At 42.6% G+C, this 21487-nt stretch overlaps 1 protein-coding gene across 3 annotated transcripts; it reads left to right on the top strand.

Moving 5' to 3' along the window:
• Window positions 1–25: 25 nt before the first annotated feature.
• Window positions 26–16987, top strand: LOC105281520 (multiple epidermal growth factor-like domains protein 8). Of its 3 annotated transcripts, XM_011342791.2 has the most exons (17): window positions 26–798; window positions 1667–1987; window positions 2100–2263; window positions 2444–2721; window positions 2852–3036; window positions 3120–3429; window positions 3554–3795; window positions 3939–4172; window positions 4378–4665; window positions 4760–4897; window positions 4979–5223; window positions 5311–5922; window positions 6128–7393; window positions 7530–11478; window positions 11861–11869; window positions 11962–12149; window positions 12308–16987. In XM_011342791.2, exons 2-17 carry the CDS (start codon window positions 1783–1785, stop codon window positions 13157–13159), a joined length of 9165 nt encoding a protein of 3054 aa, XP_011341093.1. In that variant the 5' UTR covers window positions 26–798; window positions 1667–1782; the 3' UTR covers window positions 13160–16987. The 3 variants fall into 3 exon arrangements, with proteins under 3 accessions (XP_011341093.1, XP_011341097.1, XP_011341098.1); XM_011342795.2 differs by lacking the exon at window positions 11861–11869 and having other exon boundaries at window positions 12308–13159; XM_011342796.2 differs by lacking the exons at window positions 26–798; window positions 1667–1987; window positions 2100–2263; window positions 2444–2721; window positions 2852–3036 and having other exon boundaries at window positions 3305–3432.
• The last annotated feature ends 4500 nt before the right edge of the window (window positions 16988–21487 follow it).

Genomic DNA, 21487 nt, shown 5'->3' with positions numbered 1-21487 from the left:
TTATGTTTTAACACATTAACAAATAAAGACTGCGGATAAAAATGTCACTTAAATACGACTAACCATAGAAAACGTCGTGTTTTTATTATTTAAATTCTGTATGACAATTATCGATAACTCTGATAAATAATTGCCAGTATAAAACGTTCAACAACAAAGATGCTTGATGTTCACGCATCAATCAGTTTTGAATATTCCCGCTTTCGAGCTTCTACGACTCCATATATCGATACCTATCTTTCGATGTCTCGATAGCCTCGTACTATCGCCCAGTGTCCTAATGGCCGCCGTAGTGTTTCCCCCACTCCAACATGACCGTAAAAAGCAATATAGCGAGGTAATCGAGGTGTCAACGGAGGCGAGGCACCGTCGGGAACTGGCATTTTGCGGCACTCGCGTCACGCTCATTTGGCGTCCTGCACTCGAGGCTGGACACGCGTTCCCCGTCCACGGCGAAATTGAAGGTTATCGTCGACAGCTGATCGCCGTCCCGTCCACGCAAGTAGATCCGGGCAACTTCTTGCGGCTGCGGCTTTCCCATTCCGATGTTTTGATACGTTTCCTACTTTGTTTTCCCTCTCTCTTTCTTTCTCTCCCTTTGCTTCTGCTCTCGCTTTCCCTCTCTCACCTCCTTCGTGACACGTTCCCTTCGTGTTTCCACCAGAGGATGTCCGGCTCGAAGCCTTGACCATTTCAAGGACCCGTTCGGGAGTCCCCGTCAAGGAGTCCCAAGGGAGAGTGTGTTAGCAGACGAGTCAATTCGGGATTTCTTGTGCCGTGCTCATCATCTCGTGATAGGTGCGGAAAGTTCATGGACACACGTGTGTGTGTGTGCGTGCGTGCGGCGCGTCGTTCGTGTGTGTCATTAGCTTATTTGTGCTTGCTTATTTGCAAATTGATCAGCTAGCCGACAGCCTTGCGTTCACGCGCGATGCTGGCCCGCGGCTTCTGGGATCGTCCTTCGGCACGCTGCGCGAGTTTTGCGTCGTTAATGGACGTTGCACAAACGATTGTTTGTTAAGCGATTGTTGATAGCCGCGCGCCTCTCATTATTGATTGGCGGCCACTTCTGCTGACTTCTGCACGCTGCTCGACCTCGTCGCACCGCGTGGCTTTTGTAAATTCTCGAAACGAACGAGATAAACGATGATAGATTTGCTGGATGTGCGTTTTCTTTATTTCTGCAAGAATAAAGATACGTCAGTACTCGATGTCTGACATCGTCTCGTTTTATCTGCAAGTTTAAACGGTTTGGCAAAAGTTCTCCCGAGTGACAGATTGTAGAATGCAAATGCGCTAACAAATAGATGCCACTGATGTTAGCATGATTTAGAGATGGCTATTCTTTCCTTATACAAAGTTTGCAGTGTGCATCAAATGCATATCCAGCAAGACTTGTATTTTATCTCAGAATCGAAGATTTTGCAAGATAAGAACAATTTCAAAGTAGCCAAATGTGGTATTCTCATAATCATGTTGTGCATTGCAGCGTGTCCTGTAAATAACTGCACCGTGTATTAATCACTTGTATGTAGCGTGCAAAGCAAATTGCTGTGCAAAGTGAAGTAACTGTGCAAATTTACTCGTATGTGTGGATGTGAAGCTGTTTCTTATCTCGATTCACACGTATAAATTGACACCTGTGAATAACGTACATCCTTTTCAGATATGGAATATACTCTCCCTGCAAGTAATACACGATGCAATTGCTCAAAAGATAATGTGATACGTGCGGATGATGACCTGTGTGCCGTTGAACGACAGTGAGGTGAATACACTGCCATGGGGTGGACGACATCCACCACGGCATGGGTCGTCATATGGAGTTGCTTGCTGCGGAGCTTCGATTTGGCTCCTCAGGCATCTCCGAAGCAGGCACCGTGCGATAAGACCAGAAAGGTCTTCACAGACTCATGGGGAATTATAAGCGATGGGCCTATAGACTCGAATTACACTCAAGACTCCCACTGCGAATGGCTCATCAAAGGTACGGATGGAAATGTTTCTATTGACTGCGCAAAGTAAAACGTGATTATTAGGATGTGAAAGATCATTGAGATTCTATGGTAAATTGTCGCTATTTTGCTATTTTGTTGCAGCTAATCATAGTCGTCAGTTTATTACGTTAAATTTTCGAAATATGGGCACAGAATGCAGCTATGACTACGTATTCGTATATGACGGGGATTCCTTCCGTTCCCCGCTTCTGGGTAGCTTCAGTGGTAAGACGGAACCGCAGCAAGTGATGTCGACGTCTGGTTACGTAAGTGAATCAGCCATAATACTAATAACCTCAGATCGTGTAGATAATGCAGCGGATCAATGTATGAATATACAAACTGAATATGTTTTTACAGTAGCTTATTGTCCGTTGTTGCGACTGATTCATGACTCTCGTATTGCATAGAAGGAATAATAAAAGAACGTTATGATATTTTTGCAGATGTTGATATTATTATATAGCGATACAAATTACGTACTAAAAGGTTTCCATGCCGAGTTCTCGGTCTCGGATTGTCCAAACAATTGCACTCGTCATGGCAAGTGCATCAACAATACATGTTTCTGCGAGAATGACTGGGGTGGTAAAGATTGCTCCCGTCCTCTCTGTCCGAACAATTGTAGCCACGCCGGTGTCTGCGGAGTAAAGAGATGCGAGTGCCACAAGGGATACTCCGGGCAATCTTGTTCGTTGCACAAAACCCATCCAAAGGGAAACTGGTATCTATTTTCCTTATTACGCGAGATGGAATAATATCGTAAAATTATTTTTTTTTTCATATTAAACGATGTTTGTCAAGATACGTAATGATGATATAACTGGACGATCGTACTAACAATTTAATTACAGGTGGTATTGGCTTTCGCATTCGGAAGGTGGACTAAGACCACGCGCAGCTCATACCGCGGTCTATATCGAAGAAACAGATTCATTGTACGTTTTCGGCGGCTACGATCTCAATTACATACTGAGCGACTTGGAGGTGTACAGGTTTAGCACGAGTCAGTGGGAAGACGAATATGGGAACGTACTAGGTGAGAGTAAAAATCAATCAGCACGAACTTTGTGCGTATAAAAATAAATGGAAAATTATAATGAACATTGCACGCGTTTGCAGAGGGTGCCACATCCGCCGAGTATCTGGATCCCATGTTGATCGCTAGCGAATTACGTGGTCCTGGCGCAAAGGAGACATACGGCCTATCAACGTCGTCCTTGATGTGGAAGGTGCTTTACGGCATCAAGGAGAACATTACGTTACTCGACCGGACCGTTGACGGTCAGCATGGTGTGCGAGAGTTCAGGAACATGCCTAAGGACAATGAAAGTGAGAGGAGTAGAAGCACCATCAGAATCAGCCGGAATGATGATTCCAGAAGAAAGCATCCGCGAAACGTGCGACCACGATACTCGCAAATGTCAACAAGGTAGTAAGTGGTACATCACTATTGATCCAATATTCTGTCTTGGAAATCTTATTATAGAATACACGCGTACAAAGAATTATGTTTATGCAGAAATTATTTTATGTTTTACTTATGTTTATTGAAGGTACCGCAGGAATCTGGAAGATTTATACAGGGAACATCACGTGACCAACATAGAAAACGGTGACATGAAATGGGAGGAGCAAGTGGTAGCGGGTCCCGCGGAGGATAACATCTTTATGCAAGAATTTATGGACCCGAAACTAACGACGAGCGAGCCACAGAAAGAGGAAGTCACCGAACCGACCATTGACGAATCACCCAAACCGAGTCCTCGATATGGCCACGCTGCGTGTAAATACCAAGGTTTGTCGCTCGCTAATCCATATATACCATTAAAAGTAAAATAATATATGTATTAATACTATTTTTATAACGTACGTATTGTACATCGGTGTAATTGTACATGGATATGGAATTTTCTATATTTTTTTATTTTATACTCATAGATGGCTTTGTAATTTATGGAGGAAAAGTGCAAGACGGTTCTTTGTCGGACGAATTGTGGCACTACAATGTACACAAGCGCGTGTGGACTTTACGCGCAAAGGGTGCTCCTTTCTACCCTCCCAAACTCACAAGGCACACTTTAACTTTGGCAGGCAATTATATTTATTTGTTTGGAGGTAGCACCGTTGATGGAGAGTTCTCGTCTAGTCTGTACAAAATCAAATTAAATTTGTGTAAGTTAAACTATACATATATGCTTATCTTTTTTGTTGAAATAAAAAGCTTCTATATCTTAATTTAAGAGCCAAGTAGCGCTGCATTCTCTAAATTTTTGGAATTTCGTGTTTTTGTTTTTTTTAGACGAAAAGAAAGATTTGCGAGAGACATTGGATTTTATTTCGAGATACATAACTGACTTAATGTAATGCATAATTGCAGCGGATCCTACAGCGACTACTGAGAGATGGACGGAAGTGCGACCCCGAGGTGGTAAAGAACTCGATGTGCGTATGGTTGCGCACTCGACCGTTTATCATCGCGCCACCAACACTCTAGTGGTGTACGGCGGCGTCGTCGCCAGTGTAGCCCGCTTCAGCAAGCTATCGGACCGGATGTTTGTTTTCCAACTGGACAGGAAGCTCTGGTCCGAGATCCATTATGCAACGGCGCCCTTGAGGGAACCATATGTGCCGAGAGAACGTGCATTTCACACATCTAACATCATAGGTAATTGTTTCTTACTAAAAATTGTATATTACTATTGTAGATTCATGACGTTCTCGAAAGTTTCAGTTGCGTATGTAATTTATTATTCTTATAGGAAATTATCTGGTAGTATTCGGCGGATATTCTCACAAGCATAACAAAGAGGAGATCTGTTACGATAACCAGATATACTTTTATCACCTCGGTTGCCATACTTGGTTAAATCACGAAGTGCTGGGCAATAGCAGTATCAGTAGGGCTCTTATTTATTTTAATCCAAAAACCTGATTTATCGAGCATCGACGATAATCCATTCTTCTGCTTTTCCTCTTAGTTCCTCATTACCCTAAACAACAAGGCGTGTTTGCTCACGCGGCCGACGTGCGCAACGGCAACACCTTGTTGCTCGTCGGTGGATACCACGGTAACGTAAACGCAGATTTGATAGCGTACACTTTGCCACCCATGTTAGTACCGGGAGACAAGGACGATTTCGAACCGGAGCAACTCTGTGCGAGGCATAAGACTTCCAACGAGTGCGTTTCAAATCCCGAATGTGGCTGGTGTGCCACGGATGAGGTATTTCATTCTTGTCGAATCTTGTACTGTATCTTTTAAGAGCTTTCTGTTTCCATGCTTGTTTATTTACTTGACGATATATTTCAGATGTGCTACGGTCGCACATTAGGCAGTAACTGTACGACGAATCTGCAAGCATCGCGCTGCCTGGGCATCTGTCCCACCCTAGGCGACTGTCACTCCTGTCTGATACACGGCCAACCCGACGATGGCTGGAGCACAAATAATCGCGGTAAGAAATCCGTTTCGAGCAAACTAAATTTGGGCTCGTGTACATGGTGCGTCCAGAACGCACGCTGCCATCCCAAGGACGACAATTACGGCGTATGCGGGCTGCGTGACGATTCAGCCTCACAGATTCAAGGCTGGTGGGGCCCGAAAGGCACGGAGATCACCAAGGTCGAGGAATGTCGGGAGATGGACAAAAGACCGGGCTTGACTTTCCTCAAGTACAATCCGCCGGTGAACTTCAGTCAACCCGATTCGGTCAGCATAGTGAATGCGACCACGGTCGATTTCAACGTGCCGTCCATGCAGGGCGCAAAGACCGAGTCAGCGCTGGGCGGCGAAATGATCGCTAAGTTGACTGGCTTCCTTAGACCGCCTTCCACTTGGAACTCTTCGGAGCAACTGAAGATCTGCGTTAGTTACAACAGTGCGGCGCTACGCATGTCGCGAAATGATGATCCCGATAAATTGGTGAGTTTTCTAACTGCCATATACTCAAATTGCATTAAAAAATGTCTTTGTAAAAATATTACAGCAAATATTAAGTGCAGACAGATACTATTAGAGTTATTTTCAGTGTAGAAATTAAGATAAAACGCGATTTTATTGACATTTATATACGTACATAAATATATAAAATTATTATTTAATTATCTGTAATTTAATTCTTATTTAGGAACTGGTTGCTAATTTAACCGCGGAGACGCCGCAGTGCATACAAATGAACTGGTCGAATGGTCATCCAATGGAGCTACAACCGGGCCGTTATCAATTAGACTTTGAATCAAAGAGAATGGTAACAGCGAGCTATGCTGCTTCGAGCAAAATGGAGATCACGCATACCAAGAAGAATCGCAAACCGGAAGAAAAAGGGCAAAACAAGAAAGAAGAGAACAATTCGAAAGTCTTTACGTTCGAGTACCTGGAGCCATTTCAGAACGGCTCTTGTCATCAGTACGGTAACTGTCTGCACTGCTTGACCGATTCTTCGTGTGGTTGGTGCGACATCACGAATCAGTGTCTACCGCGCTACATCAACGAGACGGAAGTCTGCGCAATGGATATAGAATTGGACAAAGAGCGGAACGAGACGATACGCGAATGGCACTACTTGACGATCACACCATCGACGTGCGCCAATTGCTCCAATTATATCTCCTGCGAGTCGTGCGTGAACACCAATTTGTGTGAATGGTGGACGGAGGAGGCAAGATGCACGCGAATCGGTCGACTACCTAACGCGGTGGTGAAATTGGATCAGTGTCCAATCCCTTGCCAGCAACGTTCCAACTGTACTCAATGCCTCGACGAGCGCGGCAGATGCGTATGGTGCGAAGCCACGCGCGAATGTTTCTCCTTTTCCGTGTACACGTCCGAGTACCAGTTTGGCTTATGTAGAGAGTGGTTGGATCAGGCGGGTCTGATGGGCGTGACATCGCGCAGTGACTCGTCCCTAACCGGCAATGATCAGTGTAAAAGTTGCAGTCGACACACTAACTGCTCCAGCTGTCTGCACTCGCTCAGCTGCGGTTGGTGCTACAGTCTGGAGAACCCGATTACTGGCGCTTGCGTACAGGGCGACTTCAATCAGCCGCATGTCAACTGCAGCGCGGTTATTAACGATTACTGGAACAGCAGTCTAAGAAGCGACGAGTCCGGCTGGGCGTACGCGCAGTGTCCGGACGTAGACGAGTGCGATCTTGGTCTGCACGATTGCCATCCCGACGCTCTCTGCACCAATACTCACGGCAGCTTTAGCTGCCAGTGCAAGCGTGGTTTTAACGGCGACGGCAAGGAGAACTGTACCAAGACCTGCTACGAGCGATGCGTCAACGGATACTGCAGCGAGGCGCCAGATTACAAGTGCGAGTGCAATCTTGGCTGGACTGGGCCGGACTGTCGGACAAACTGCGGCTGTTACAATCACTCCACGTGCCAGCAGGTAGGCACGCGCGTCGAAAATAAAAATCCTTGTAACTTCAAACATTTGAAGAATGTTACGAGATGTTTTGAGGGGTTTTCAATCTTTATTCCATATATACACAAGCGTTTCAATTTTCATTCTGATTCCTTTTCAGGGTCCAGGCATTTGCGACGAATGCCAGGACTGGACGACCGGACGCTACTGCGAGGAGTGCAAAGCGGGCAGCTATGGGAATGCGACGACGTCGTTAGGCTGTCGCGAGTGCGATTGCAACGGGCACGGCGACGTGGAACTTGGTGCGTGCGATCAACAGACCGGCGTGTGTTTTTGCCGTGACAATACTGAGGGTGACAAATGCCAACGCTGCAAGCATGGTTACTACGGGGACCCACGCAATGGTGGAATGTGTTACTACGGCTGCATGTCGCGAGGTATGCTGGGTGGCGAGGGAAATGGCAAGCAGGGCCTCGGCAGTCGGCACTCGCAGTCTTCGCTTTGGGGCAGCTACACGGGTGATTCGCCGACGAGAGAATGCCTGTGGATCGTCAGTCCCGAAACGGATCTCTCCTCGGACGCGACCACACCTACTATTCAGAGCGTGATTCAGTTTACGATTCATGATGACATCAATGTCAGCTGTCAGGAGAACAGCGTATACGTGTACGATGGCCTACCAGAATTTGTCTCGTCCACCGGTGGCCATCAAAGTCAGCTGCTGGGCGTGTATTGTACCGAGAGCACCGACTATCCGGTGACGGTGGAAGCCAAGTCCGGTTTCTTGACGGTGCATTACAAGCAGCTGGACGAAGTGGAGGGTTTCAACGCGAGTTACGTGGTGATGACGTGCAACAGCTGTCCGGACAACCGCGAATGCCGCAACGGCAACTGTCTCTGCAAGCCGGGCTACGTCGGCATCAATTGCGACGTGGAGATCTGTCCAAACAATTGCACTGCTTCTAAAAAACGCGGGGTTTGTGACAAGGGCTACGGCCGCTGCGTCTGTACACCGGGCTACGGCGGCCGGGATTGCTCCATTAAGCTCGAGAAGCACCAGCTGATATTCACGGAGCTATTCAATTCGGAATACCTCGCGGATCATCTGGATCACTTGAGAAAAACGTTGCCACGCTTCGGGCACAGTCTTGTGGCCGATCGACGCGGCAGTCTATGGATGTTTGGCGGTTACTCACTCAGTCACGGGCCCCTGAACGACATCAGATTGTTTGACACGAAGAATAATACGTGGATGCCGGTGACGGTGGAATCAACGTCGGAGGCATCGATGCCGCAAGGCCGCTACTTCCACGCCGCCGAGATTGTGCACAGTAGACAGCAAATCTATGTCTACGGCGGTTTGTCAATGAAGGATGAGGATGTGCAGGGATTGTCGAATAACACCCTAAGCGATTTCTGGAAATTCAGTCTACAGAATCAACGATGGAGCCAGATTGTGCAGGACGAGTCGAAGAAAGAGCCACTGCCTCTGGCCGGTCATACGTTAACTCTGCGCAGAGACGGCGAGACGGAGAGCCTGATCCTCATCGGCGGTTTCAGCCCCAAATACGGATACCTGGATACGGTCTGGGAATTCAATCTAGAAATGGAGACCTGGGACACGGTGAACACCGTTGGAAACAGGCCTTTGGGCGTTTATGGACATTCCACCGTGTATCACAGTAGATCGGACAGCTTTTACGTATTCGGCGGCTACACCTACGCAATAAACCGTACGTTCATCTCCAACAAGTTGTACGCATTGAATTACAAAACGCGCATGTGGTCTGTACTACCGCCGTTTGAAGACGACGTCACTGATAGCAGCAATCTGCCGCAAGCGAGATTCCTACACTCCGCGGTCACGACGGACGAGTACATGGTGATATTCGGTGGTCGGCAAAATCCGCACAACACCTCGGACTCGCTGATAGCGTACAAGTACGCCTGCAACCTGTGGATACGCTTAATAACGAAGAACATGGAGACGATCGGCTATCCGCCACCACCGGCGTACGCCCACGCGATGACTCATGCCGATCCAGAATCGAACGCTGTCTACGTTGTCGGCGGGTTCGATGGTGGTATCAAGAGTCACGTGACGTTAATTAGCATACCGGAGGATCTGTGCAATCTTTGGACGGACAAAAACACGTGTAGGAAATACTTCGGTTGTTCGTTCTGCACGTTCACAACCATAACCAGCACGAATGCTTCCTACTGTTTCTCAAACGAAGTATCGGACAACCGGGGTGACAAGTGCGACATTAACGTTATCGAAGCGCGCCGATCGAATGGAATATTCTGCAACTCGGACTGGATAGCCGGTAGGAAATGCCAGAACTTCAAAACCTGCATGGAATGCCTAGCGGAATGGCCATATTACAAGGATGACAAGCCGGTCTGTAAATGGTGCACCAACTGCCCGCACGGTAAATGCATTCCATCTGATAGAGACTGCGATGACTTGAACAAGTGCAGCATCCGTCAGATATCGGTGACGAATGTGAACCAATGCGGTGAGCGATTGTGCCCGGCGAGCGATTGTGAGAAGTGCAACAGTCTGGGCGATTGCGTGTGGACGAGACAGGTGGTGAAAACATCTGAACTGGGCGTGAAGCTAACGGGCGAGCCAATCTATGACTGGAACTGCGTACCGGACGACATCTTCGAGCGGTCCAGCATTAAAATGAGTAGCACGCAATGCGAGAAGAGGTGCTCCGATCACAAGGACTGTACGAGTTGCCTGAAGGGCACCGGCGCCGAGGGAGGATGGAGCGAGTGCAGGTGGTCCACTCAGTTGAACGAGTGCATCTCTCCATCGTATCAGCCGCTCTATTGCGCCGGGGGCGTCTGCGGTCTGGTGCTGCGCAGCGCGGACATTGATCACTGCCCGGAGCCGTGCTTGGTCTTCAAACAGTGCAGCACCTGTCTGAAGCATTCGCATTGCGGATGGTGCTCGCTGGACTCGGCGAATGTCACCGGTCAAGGAATATGTACGGAGGGCTCGCTCGAGGCACCAACCGATCATCCGGCCGGCGGTACTTGCGAGATGCTTTATCACCAGCATTTCCCGGAAACTGAAGCGCCAATCACGACGACATTACATCCCTATCATACGGACTCTCCAGAGCTATCCAGAGCTCTAGAGGACAATGCGACTGTATCGTTGTCTAGTTCAGTAGCGATGGCGAAACCCGAATTTTCATGGCATTACGTTCGCTGTCCCCCGGAGAACGAGTGCATAAACGGGCATCACACGTGCTCACCAAAAAGCGAGAAGTGTTTCGACCTGGAGGAAGGTTTCGAGTGCAAATGCGGAGACGGCTATAAAACCGAGACCACCTGGATGAATGAGTTTGGAAGAAAGATCTGTGTGCCGATGTGCACGCAGGGTTGCGTGAGGGGCACGTGCGTGGAGCCAAACGATTGTCGTTGCGATTTCGGTTACGTCGGCGCGAACTGCTCTATCCAGTGTCAGTGCAACGGTCACAGTAACTGCGCCGGCCCAGACAAGCTCGATGTCTGCCTGGAGTGTCACAACAACACGATGGGACCGCAATGCGAGAAGTGTTTGCCTTTGTACGTCGGTAATCCCGCGGACAACGGCCAGTGCGTCCCTTGTCTCGAGTATTGCAACGGACACACTCGGATTTGCATCAACGAGAGCATGACTGTACCCGATCCGGACTCGGTGGATAAGATGTCGATGGAACTGTTACGAAAGCAGCTGGTGGAGGGACCGATGACAAAAGCAAAGTGTGTCAATTGCGGTAACAATACGAAGGGTGACAAATGTGGCGAGTGTATGACTGGCTACTTCCGGGGTACGGAAGATCTGCGGGACGTGTGTCGACCCTGCGAATGTCACGGTCATGGGTTCACGTGTGATCCTGTAACTGGCGAGAAGTGCAATTGCGGCAACAACACGGAGAGTGAGCCGTCCTGCGTCAACGGTCCCCAGAAAGGTACCAACACGGGTACACCGTGTTGGATGGTCCAGTGCAGCAAATGCCGAGAGAACTATGCCGGTACTCCGACTATGGGCCATCAGTGCTACAAGACCGTCACAGTCGACAACAAGATGTGTTTTGACTCGAAGTTAATAGGTAAGTCGTGGCAATCCAAAATCACATTTTTGCAAACCAAAGATCAATTTTTCATACGGTAGTAAATCTAATGAAAACGCAAAATTAGCTTATTTATCCTTTCTATTTTTTCTGAATCTTTATTTAAATGTGTAATATGATTATATGACAGAGAGAGAGAGAGAAAACTTTTGCCTTCCAATAATTTCTGTCTTATTCTTTTCGTTAATGTATACAAATATGAGTAATATTAAATAATGCTAATTAATGCTTTCATCAAACTTACATTGGCACTCTCGATTTCATCTTGATACGTATCTTCACATTCACATTCACGAATCCAACACTTCGCCTCGAAGTAATCGTTTTTTTTTTAAATTGCAACGTTCTGTTTTACGTGGAGCATCTTACGGTTCGTACTTTTTCTCTTTTTCCATAAACTGGTCATTGTTCTGTCGCCTTGGTGGGCCTAACATTGGATTATACGTTATCATTTTATTTCAGACGAGTGCAAAATGAAGCCGAAACCCTTGAATCCTGGCCAGACTGTCTTCTACATGGTACAGCCGCGATTTATGAACGTGGACATCAGAGTGATGGTGGATGTCACTCAAGGCGCCTTGGATTTATTCTTGAGTCCTCGGGACGACTCCTTCGTCGTCACTTTGAATTCGTCGACTGGATACCAAGACGTACAATTTTCCTATTTCATTTCTTAATTCACAAACTATCATGTTTTCTTTTGACTAAATATAATAAAAATATTAGTTTCACGATAATCAATTTTCTAATTAAAAATGCTCGATTCTATTTTAGAGAAATATCTAAAATATCGCTGTTGTATTCACAGATCGAGATAGACAGCAGATTCAGGTGGCGACCTGACCATCCCGATACATGGTTGGAGGATGAGCCCAATAGCAAAATCCGAGTCGTCGAGTTTCATCCTCACAGCAGCTTTGGCGCGATGAACGGTACTACCACAGAACCGACGTGGAACACCGGACCACAGTACTTCGTGATGGAGCGCTACGCGGAAAACCTGGCGACCTTTCTAACGATCGAAAGACGGAACACGTTCCTGGTAATCCGCAATCTCACGAATCGATTGGTGCTGACGTTGCCGCAGGACAAGCACGAGCTGGACCAGACAAAGTTCCATATCGCTTTGCGAGCGATCGATCCGACGAATCCGGAAGTGAATGGACGTGCCGCTTACGGGATGATCTTCTTCCGGCAAGATCAGCTGCACATTGACCTGTTCGTCTTCTTCTCGTGCTTCTTCTCCTGCTTTTTCTTGTTCCTCGCGGCGTGCGTGGTCGCGTGGAAAACGAAACAGGCGGCGGATGTGCGCCGGGCCCGGCGTCGTCACGTTGTGGAGATGTTGCACATGGCAAAGCGGCCGTTCGCGTCCGCAACGATCTTGTATGATCGCGACGGCGGTGAGTGCAGCCCGAGCTCACCGCAACGTAAGGGCAGGCGCGGTAAGCATATCAGCTTTCACAGCGATGTAAGGCCGGTTGCTGTGGAGCCTACCGATGATGGTGTCGCGGCGGTCGCAACGGTGTTCATCAGGTTACCTGGTGGTCGCCAAACGCCCGTCAAGTTAGCCCTGGGCAGCTCGCTCATACTTTTGACCAGGGTCTATCCGGTCAACAGCCGAGTGTTTTTGAGACGTCGAAACAGCCACGCGACGAACTGAACCCACGTCATGGTGGAACCTCGATCTCGGCAGCTTTCGAGTTCCACACCTGGAGTACCGATATTCTCGCTGAACCCTGCTCGATCGTCGACGAGAGTTTCCTATGTTTAAGTACGGATTGATCTAATAAATTATTTGTGCAACGGCACAAATGCACTTGCAGCTGGGACTTAACGGACCTGAAATTAGATTTAACGGACGGACTCTCTTCGGAACAGTTTTAACACGACAAAGATAACGAACAATGAAATTTTAATAATACGCGTATTTTGATGTATCGAAACATCTCGCTTGCGATTTTATCTTTTCTTTGGAAACTGTTCTCTTTTATCATTGATCTCATGTATTACTTAATTGGCAAGGAACATATTTCTCGCACAGATAATATTGAATTTATCAGGTGTAGATGTTTAAAAGCAAAATTTTCATATTCTATCAGAACGAGCACTAAATTCGTTGATTCCATGGATTTTCATGAGTGACATTGAAGACATCTAAACGCATAAAGTTTCGTAAACTCCTATGAATTTATGTACGAGTGTATTTTATGATCCATCGAGTCTAGAGGAACGCGTGTTGAAGGAGCTCTCATAAATTCTTGCAATCTACAAGATCTGAACGACAAATCCAAGATTATCGTGGATCTGCGAATCGAATGATCATTATTGTTTTTCTTGTAGATTAGAGATATCTAATATTGTACAATAATTACGCGAGAAGAGAGTGATGATATGTAAGATTATTTTAATCTAAGTATATATATATTGTCGTACCATTCCATGACGAGACTGTACGTTTGTATATACAACAATCTGTAATTATGTATTAATTCGTACTTTATACATTTTTGTAGAAGCATTTTACGAGGTGATTTCACGTTACGGAACATTCGTGATTACCCCCGTTTCGCGCGATTTATATCGATCAGTTCAGAACGAGCAGTATTAGAATCGTTGATTAGAGATGGAGCGTGACGATGCGTACGTTAACGAACGTTCCTATGCCAAACGGATTAGGATGAATGTGTACATATATATGTATGTGTATATATAATATGTGTGTGTGTATATACATGCATGTATATGCATATATGTATAATCTTTTAAATATAATAATATATTATTTATCATAAGCCAATTATAAGGAAGAGAACAAAGAGTTTTATTTGTGAAAGAATTATGTATAATACGTATCCATACACAAAAGCTGGTTTGCAAATGCATTGATTGCAGAGTTTTATAACTGACATCGCTCTTGCGTATCGATTAAAAGATTTGTGCTCGATAAGACGCCTTTTGGTCAGAAATAACGACTACGTATTAATCAAAACGTATAGATAATGTGAATGTTGTAATGGTATCGACATTGACGTGTTTAGTGATAAACTGATGTAAGAGTAAACTGACTGTAAGAGGCACGAGAAAAGGATAATGTGGAGATCGCTGTTTTATACATAGTTTAAGATCTGTTGTAATATCCTTTCTACTTTTATAGATCTGGAAAACTATAAAACTGAATTAGTATAAAGATTAAGATATATATGACTAGATAAAGATCTGAAAAAAATAATAATAGGATAAAAGATGCGCGGTATGTGGAATCAGTTTATAATTTGTAATTTATGCTTTGCATAATTTGGTCTTTTACTAACAAATGCAAAAGTCATAATAACTGTTCATATAATGTAACGTATACAGGGTGTAATTTAATTCGCGGCCACTATTCACACAGTGATGTTTCTCATGAAAAACTGAGTCGAAAAGTCCTGAACCATTTTCTTCTATAATGTTTAAGAAAGTAGTAATTATTGAGAAAAGTCAATCCAATCAGCGCTAATCTTTAACCGGGCGTACGTCAGTGAGCCTGGTATTGTATGGTGGCGTACTCCACCGCTGAGTTCATGCTGTTAAGACAGTCTGTGTGACTTCTAAAGGACGGCGTTGATAGGATTGACTTTACTCAATAATTACTATAACTTTATTAAACATTATAGAAAAAAATCATAGGACTTTAGGACTTTTCGACTTAGTTTTTCATGAGAAACATCACTGTGTAAATAGTGGGCGCGAATTAAATTACACTCTCTATAGTTTTGCGTCGAAAGTCAGACATATCGCTCATTTGCTGCAACAATGACATAACTTAAAACTTGTGATTTTTCAGAAGACACCATTTAAAGTTTTGAATTGTTATAACTTTGTACGAGAATTTTAAAATACCATATTGGCATAATTGAATAAAGTAACGTAACATGGTAGAAAGAAAAAACTATTATAATGGATTTAATCGCTACTGTGGATTCTCCTATAACCCGAAAACAACCCTTCTTTAGAACCCTTCTTATGACATATTCTTGTTAAAAATAACTTTTAGAATACGACATAAGTAAAAATATTATGTTCTTGTTAGGAAAAAAAGCGTATTTGGCAATCTTTCTCCCTGTACTAATGACTCAATAAGGGCGATTTTTGAGTTATGTCATTGTTGTAGCAAATGAGCGATATAGTTTCAGTATCTCAGAGATACTTGACTTTGTAGCGAGAAGAAGCGATCGTTCTGTCATTATGTTGTTCTCGTGGCTCGTTTATCTTGGAACTAGAATAACGTAATGATGTTGTGTAGCGGGATGAGAATCTAAGGCCTCTTTTATGTGTATGCGTTTTCCTGTTGTATATCGCATAAACGAGGCATGCATGAGCGAACGGGCTCAGACACATCGCATGTATGCCATTAATCGTTTGAAAGAGTGCACGAGTGCTCCTCGACCGTAAAAGCTATTCGTTGATTAATTATTAAGCTAACATTGATAATGTTAACATTGATAACGACGCGACCAATCTGTTGAATCTCAGAGTTTTTTCTCGTCAGAGTAAGTCTCGTCATCGCGCGCAACGCAGATAGAACTTTCGTTATGATTTATATAGTTCATATTATATAGTCAACTCTCAGCGATGCCGACACGTAGCAGCTACGGCATTTCCATGATTTACAAATCCAAATTGAACTCTTCAATCCTCAGCGTTGTCCGTAGATCCTCCGAGATCTGCGCAACTCTTCACAGACATTTCTTCGCGGCGAATCCGCGAATCGAGGATTCTGAGGATTTGCGTGTGACGAGTGAAGAGAGATCGTTGGGAAATGTAAGATCAAGATCGAACTCGCGATATTATCCACGTGCAACGTTGGATAATGGAATCATCATTTGGTCCTCACTGATACATTCGCACGCACGACCAATCGCGCTATCCTAAATACTCATTCGCGTGATGCGGTGTAAACGTATGAGTTATAAATATACAGAATCGACAGCACACATGTACATTTTACGTAGGTTTACGTGTATCTATAGAGAGAAATATGAAATATATACGTACACACATAAGCATACGAATATACATATATATATATATATATATATATATATATATATATATTATATATATAAATACGAGACGGTGTATGTATACTTTTTCGGTTGTACAGATCTGAGCGTTATTTCCGAAATATTCTATTTTATATATAATTATTACACACATCGCGTCGTCGATGGCAGAGAGCGATAATCTTCCAATGCCGGCATTGTATCGCGTAGAAAATTGGACAGCATCATGATCGAGGAAACGCCGCTTCGCGCGCGTGAAGGAAGTGTGCAAAGGTTGTGAAGCGTCAAAAAAAAGGAGAGAAAAAAAAGCGGCGTTCGTCAGACTTTCGGCATCTAGGTAAAGTTTATCGTTTAACTCACGCCGCGAGGAAAAACGTAAGGTTGTGCAAATGATGATTAATGAATTGTATATTGCGGAAGCTTTAATAAACGTATGTAAAATTGAAGTTGTTTTTGTCACTTTGTCACAGTCTTCAAATTCGTTGCTTTTTAAATCAATTATATGTATTCTTCAGTTCTCTTAGATTGAGCTGTAGATTGTCAGAAACAATGTGTATTTGATTTAATAAGAACTACTATATTAACTTAATTTACAACTTTAATATTAATTTTAAGTTAAAATCAACACAACACAAAATCACAGGATATAAAGGTGAGGCATGAGTTTGAGCAGAAAAAATCAAGACATGATTATAATTAAATCACTTTTATTCTCTCGTACGTCGATTCAGTAAAATCTCTCAAACTCAATTTGTCTCTCTCATATACATAGAATTCTCTTTTATATACTTATCTTTTTCAGAACGTTCTTAGAACGTGCTATTTCGTAATAGTTATTTACATATTTAATTTACCAATCGCAATCACACTAACATCCACGCCTGCGCACTCGTGCACATTATATATATATATATATAATGTATTACTCTGGAAAACTTAATTGTTAGTGTTGTTCCCTTCCCAGAACTCTTTTCGAAGAGTTTTTCTCTTCCATTTACATTTCAACGGCAACAAGCGACTCACAATCACAGGTTTAAAAAAATCTTCCAAATCTTCCTAATGTTTAGAAAATAAATGTATACACAAAAGGCAGCTCGATCGTCGTAAGAAAGGATCTCGAAATGTTTACCCGTTCTTTTGAAACCGGCATTTTTTTTCTGTCCTTGCGAAATTATAAATTACAGAGGTCTCAAGAGTACATGTTCCACTTCTCGAAATATCCTCACGCGCTTTACGCTTTAAGAGCTCACTGATATTCTCTCGAAAATCATTGTCTCTAAATTTCCGTGACGCTTTCTCTGCAAGTCTGTTTGCTTCAGCAAAATATTCGGTCGAACGATTAAGTTATTCGCAAAATTGGCAAAGAGAGATTTATCACGGACGAGAGAGCGGACGAAATCTACAATAAATCTCAATCTTTTCCTTCCTCTATTGTGGCCACATCGTCACAATACACTTAAGTAGAGAAATTCTTAAAAAAATTTCGCAAGCTTTAAACGATCTTCTAGTGTTCTCTGAGGTGTATTCTGGGAAACGAGGGAAGGGCAGAAGGGTCTTCAGGCTTTGTACGATTAACTGTTTTGTACAATTTCGGTCCGAGTTGCGACGCGACTCGTGATTGTTTCGCATATTCATAGCTTTGGAGCACAGCAAACTCTAGGATCAACACTCGGGCGTTTCACTGGGAAATAAGTGTGCGTGCAACTGCAACTGCATAAAATTATTGCGATAGTTCTAACGGGAATTGTACGTGTCGCAAAATATGATACGCGCTCTAATTGCACGCGCAACGATATTTTTCTCTTTCTCTCGAGATTTCGGCTCGTCAAATCATTAACCAGTTAATTAATCATCTGCTCGAATATTGACCATTAAAATTGAAATATTGAAATAGCAGAATGTGACCCAATGAATGTGATCAATGCAAAATCTATGCTGCTTCAATTAATCGTCTCATTTACGATGCTTATATATTGCACCATTTATACGCTTGGTCGAATGTGTAAAAAAATAGCAAAAATTTAGACAATTAGTCGTTACTTATTGTCGATGAGATATATACATATATAAAGTTGCGCTTATATACTTTATGCCTGACAAAATGGAGTAGAAACGCCATAATTGCACGTGCAATTATTGCTCAGCGCGAGACAGGTACAAGAATGTTCATAGTTGTTCATCGTCGCACACACTGTGCGACAATTTTACTCTACATAACGTTAGCCACTACCAACGTGGCAAATATATATATATATATATATATATATATATATATTTTACGTACATATATGTGTATATATATTTACATTTTTAACGAGATTTGTAAGTAAATAACGACAAACGAGACATATAATTTAAGATATAATAATAGATCTCGACATTAAAGTCGATGTTCAGAAAATTGCGAGCTACCTAAGACGCGATAACTTTGACGGTATCTTCGATGAAATTCGAATCTGTCTTTTTAACAAGCACAGCGATATAACAACAAAATATATATGTACATAGTATGAAAGTTGTGTGTATACGCGTATGTGTGTGTGAACGTGTACGTGCATCGCTTTAATATTCGTACTGTGTTATTCATATTAAGTTTATAAATAAAGCGCGTCAAAGCGGCAAAGTTAATCTTCTAATAAATCTTAATCTTATATAAACATACAAAATATGTTTAAAATATATAAAAAGAGATAAACGTGCCTAGATAAGATGAGAAAATCATATATCGTAATAAAGGTAGATGGATCCAAAAAAACAAAAATTAAGGCTTCTTTGTGCACTTGTAAATGTGCAAAAAATAATAAAATTAAAAAATTAATTCTTATAATACAATTAAAAACATTACAAGCATGACATGTGTATGTGTGTGTGTGTGTGTTTGTGTTAACAAAAATTTTTCCTCGTATTATTACAACTTCATTTAGGTCCCATCATGAAGCACAGATTCGAGTTGTCGGAATTTACCGTTTGTGTTGCGAAACATGATCCGCCATCCATTTAATATCCGCGAATATTTCTGGATATCGCGTTTTATGCGCATTCACGCACTCACATGCACGCACGCAGCATACAACACGCCATACACACATGTGCGCACAAATATACATAAATATACAGAGTATCTCAAAGAATATGGTAACCAGTAGTAGAAATTGTATTTTTAATTAAACTAAAAACAATATATTGTCCAATCGAAATTTCAAACAACTTTCAATCGTTAGCATCTTGATAATCAAGTTGAAAATTAAAATAAAAACAGAAAATAGAAAGGTAAATTAATTATTTGCAATTTTCCGTATTAGATGCCAATACGTTGAAATTATACTGGAATTATACTTTTTCTCAAGAAAAGACAACATGAAATTCCTTCAAGAATAAACTATTACTGATTCTCACATTTTCTACGATATACCATATATGCAAGGCATTCAGGAAGTTTTTCAGTTTCAGTTAACAGTGATGTATTATATATAACATTTAAGTAATAATTCATTAAAGTATTTCGTTTAAAGTAATCGCCACGGTGTTTAGGTCAGTGTTCCTTCAACTGTTCTCTATGACGACGTGGGAATATAACTAATAATCCTACATATTCATTAGTACGTTAATTGCAACAAATATTAATTCTTTATTATATTTAGTTTTTCGCGCGGTTGTTCATCAAATTATGCATAGAAAGAAAACTTATGCTGAGAGAAGATTTATGCTATTTATATACACGGTGTCCGCCCAGGTGTTTTCTCAGACTTCAATTCTTTGATTTTAATGCAGACATTTATATTTAATGTATGTGAAAATTAACGTCTCTATTAACTACTATATTACCACTGAAACAATCGCCATTGCCTTCAGTTCAACATTTGCATATTTGATTGAAAGAGCAGCGCAATGGAGAACATCCTAACGTAACATATGTATGAAACTTTTGTCCGTCTTTTGCAAAGAAAATTTTCACAAAGGCTGCATAACACACGGCAGAAAGATTTTATCCTCCCGCGATCTGTAAGTTTAAGAAGCACTGGCGTTACATCGATCACTGCATGTTTCATAGCATGTTTCATAGCATGGCGAGAAACAATGGTGCGCATTAAGTTTATAATTTTTTTTTTCCCGACAGATCGACTGTCTTCGAGACTAGAATCGATCGTCTACTATACATTTTCGTAATCATTCCCTGCTTTCCGAGACAATTGATTTTCTCCTTTTGGACTTTGCAAAATAAAAAACGGCCGACGACTAACTAGCACGTAAGACACTATTGACACATCTATTACGGTTAAAAATTAAGTTTACAACGCTCATTTATATGTGTGTGTGTGTGTGTGTGTGTGTGTGTATATATATATATTGTTTTTACGACGATCGTCATCAAATATGTCGCAATCAAAATTCCACACATCGGCATGCGGAAGCTCCAAGGATTTATGGAATCTGTAGAACTTGTACGAAAATAATTTTCACCTTTTTTCGGAAAAAGTAAGACAAATATCTACGTCGCAAATTAAGATACTTAACAAATATGCACGTACTACACGAATCAGAAACTCTGATAAGATCTCATGATACGATTGATAATTTATCAAAAACATATGACAAGAAAATTCACTAATTTATCAAAAATATAAAATAACAATTGTTTTTAAAACTAAAACTTTCTAAAGATAAGGAATTATAGAAACTGGAAATCATGAAATTCAGAAATGTTCATTTCAATAATATAAAATAACAAAATGTCCATATTAGATCTACGTTGAACGTGTGTAAAATCCAAAATCTATAATATCATGTCAAAAACTTGTCGAGTCATAAGAAACCAGGTATAAAAAATGTATAAATATTTATGGAATCAGCAATCCTTAGAGCCTCGCATGCACCCGTTTCGCATCGACGACCTCCGAAAATAACGATAGTTTCGAACAGCATTCAGATCCGCCAGTTGGCATAGC

Source organism: Ooceraea biroi, chromosome 10 (assembly GCF_003672135.1).
Source record: "Ooceraea biroi isolate clonal line C1 chromosome 10, Obir_v5.4, whole genome shotgun sequence".
Taxonomy (NCBI): Eukaryota; Metazoa; Arthropoda; class Insecta; order Hymenoptera; family Formicidae; genus Ooceraea; species Ooceraea biroi.
This window is presented reverse-complemented; position numbering and strand designations above follow the sequence as displayed.

Excerpts from the sequence above, each read along its gene's own strand:
- LOC105281520 (XM_011342791.2), top strand. The coding sequence starts at position 1,783 with ATGGGGTGGACGACATCCACCACGGCATGGGTCGTCATATGGAGTTGC. Across the intron at positions 4,666-4,759 it reads TCACACATCTAACATCATAG|GAAATTATCTGGTAGTATTC; the intron begins GTAATTGTTTCT and ends TTATTCTTATAG. Across the intron at positions 7,394-7,529 it reads ATCACTCCACGTGCCAGCAG|GGTCCAGGCATTTGCGACGA; the intron begins GTAGGCACGCGC and ends ATTCCTTTTCAG.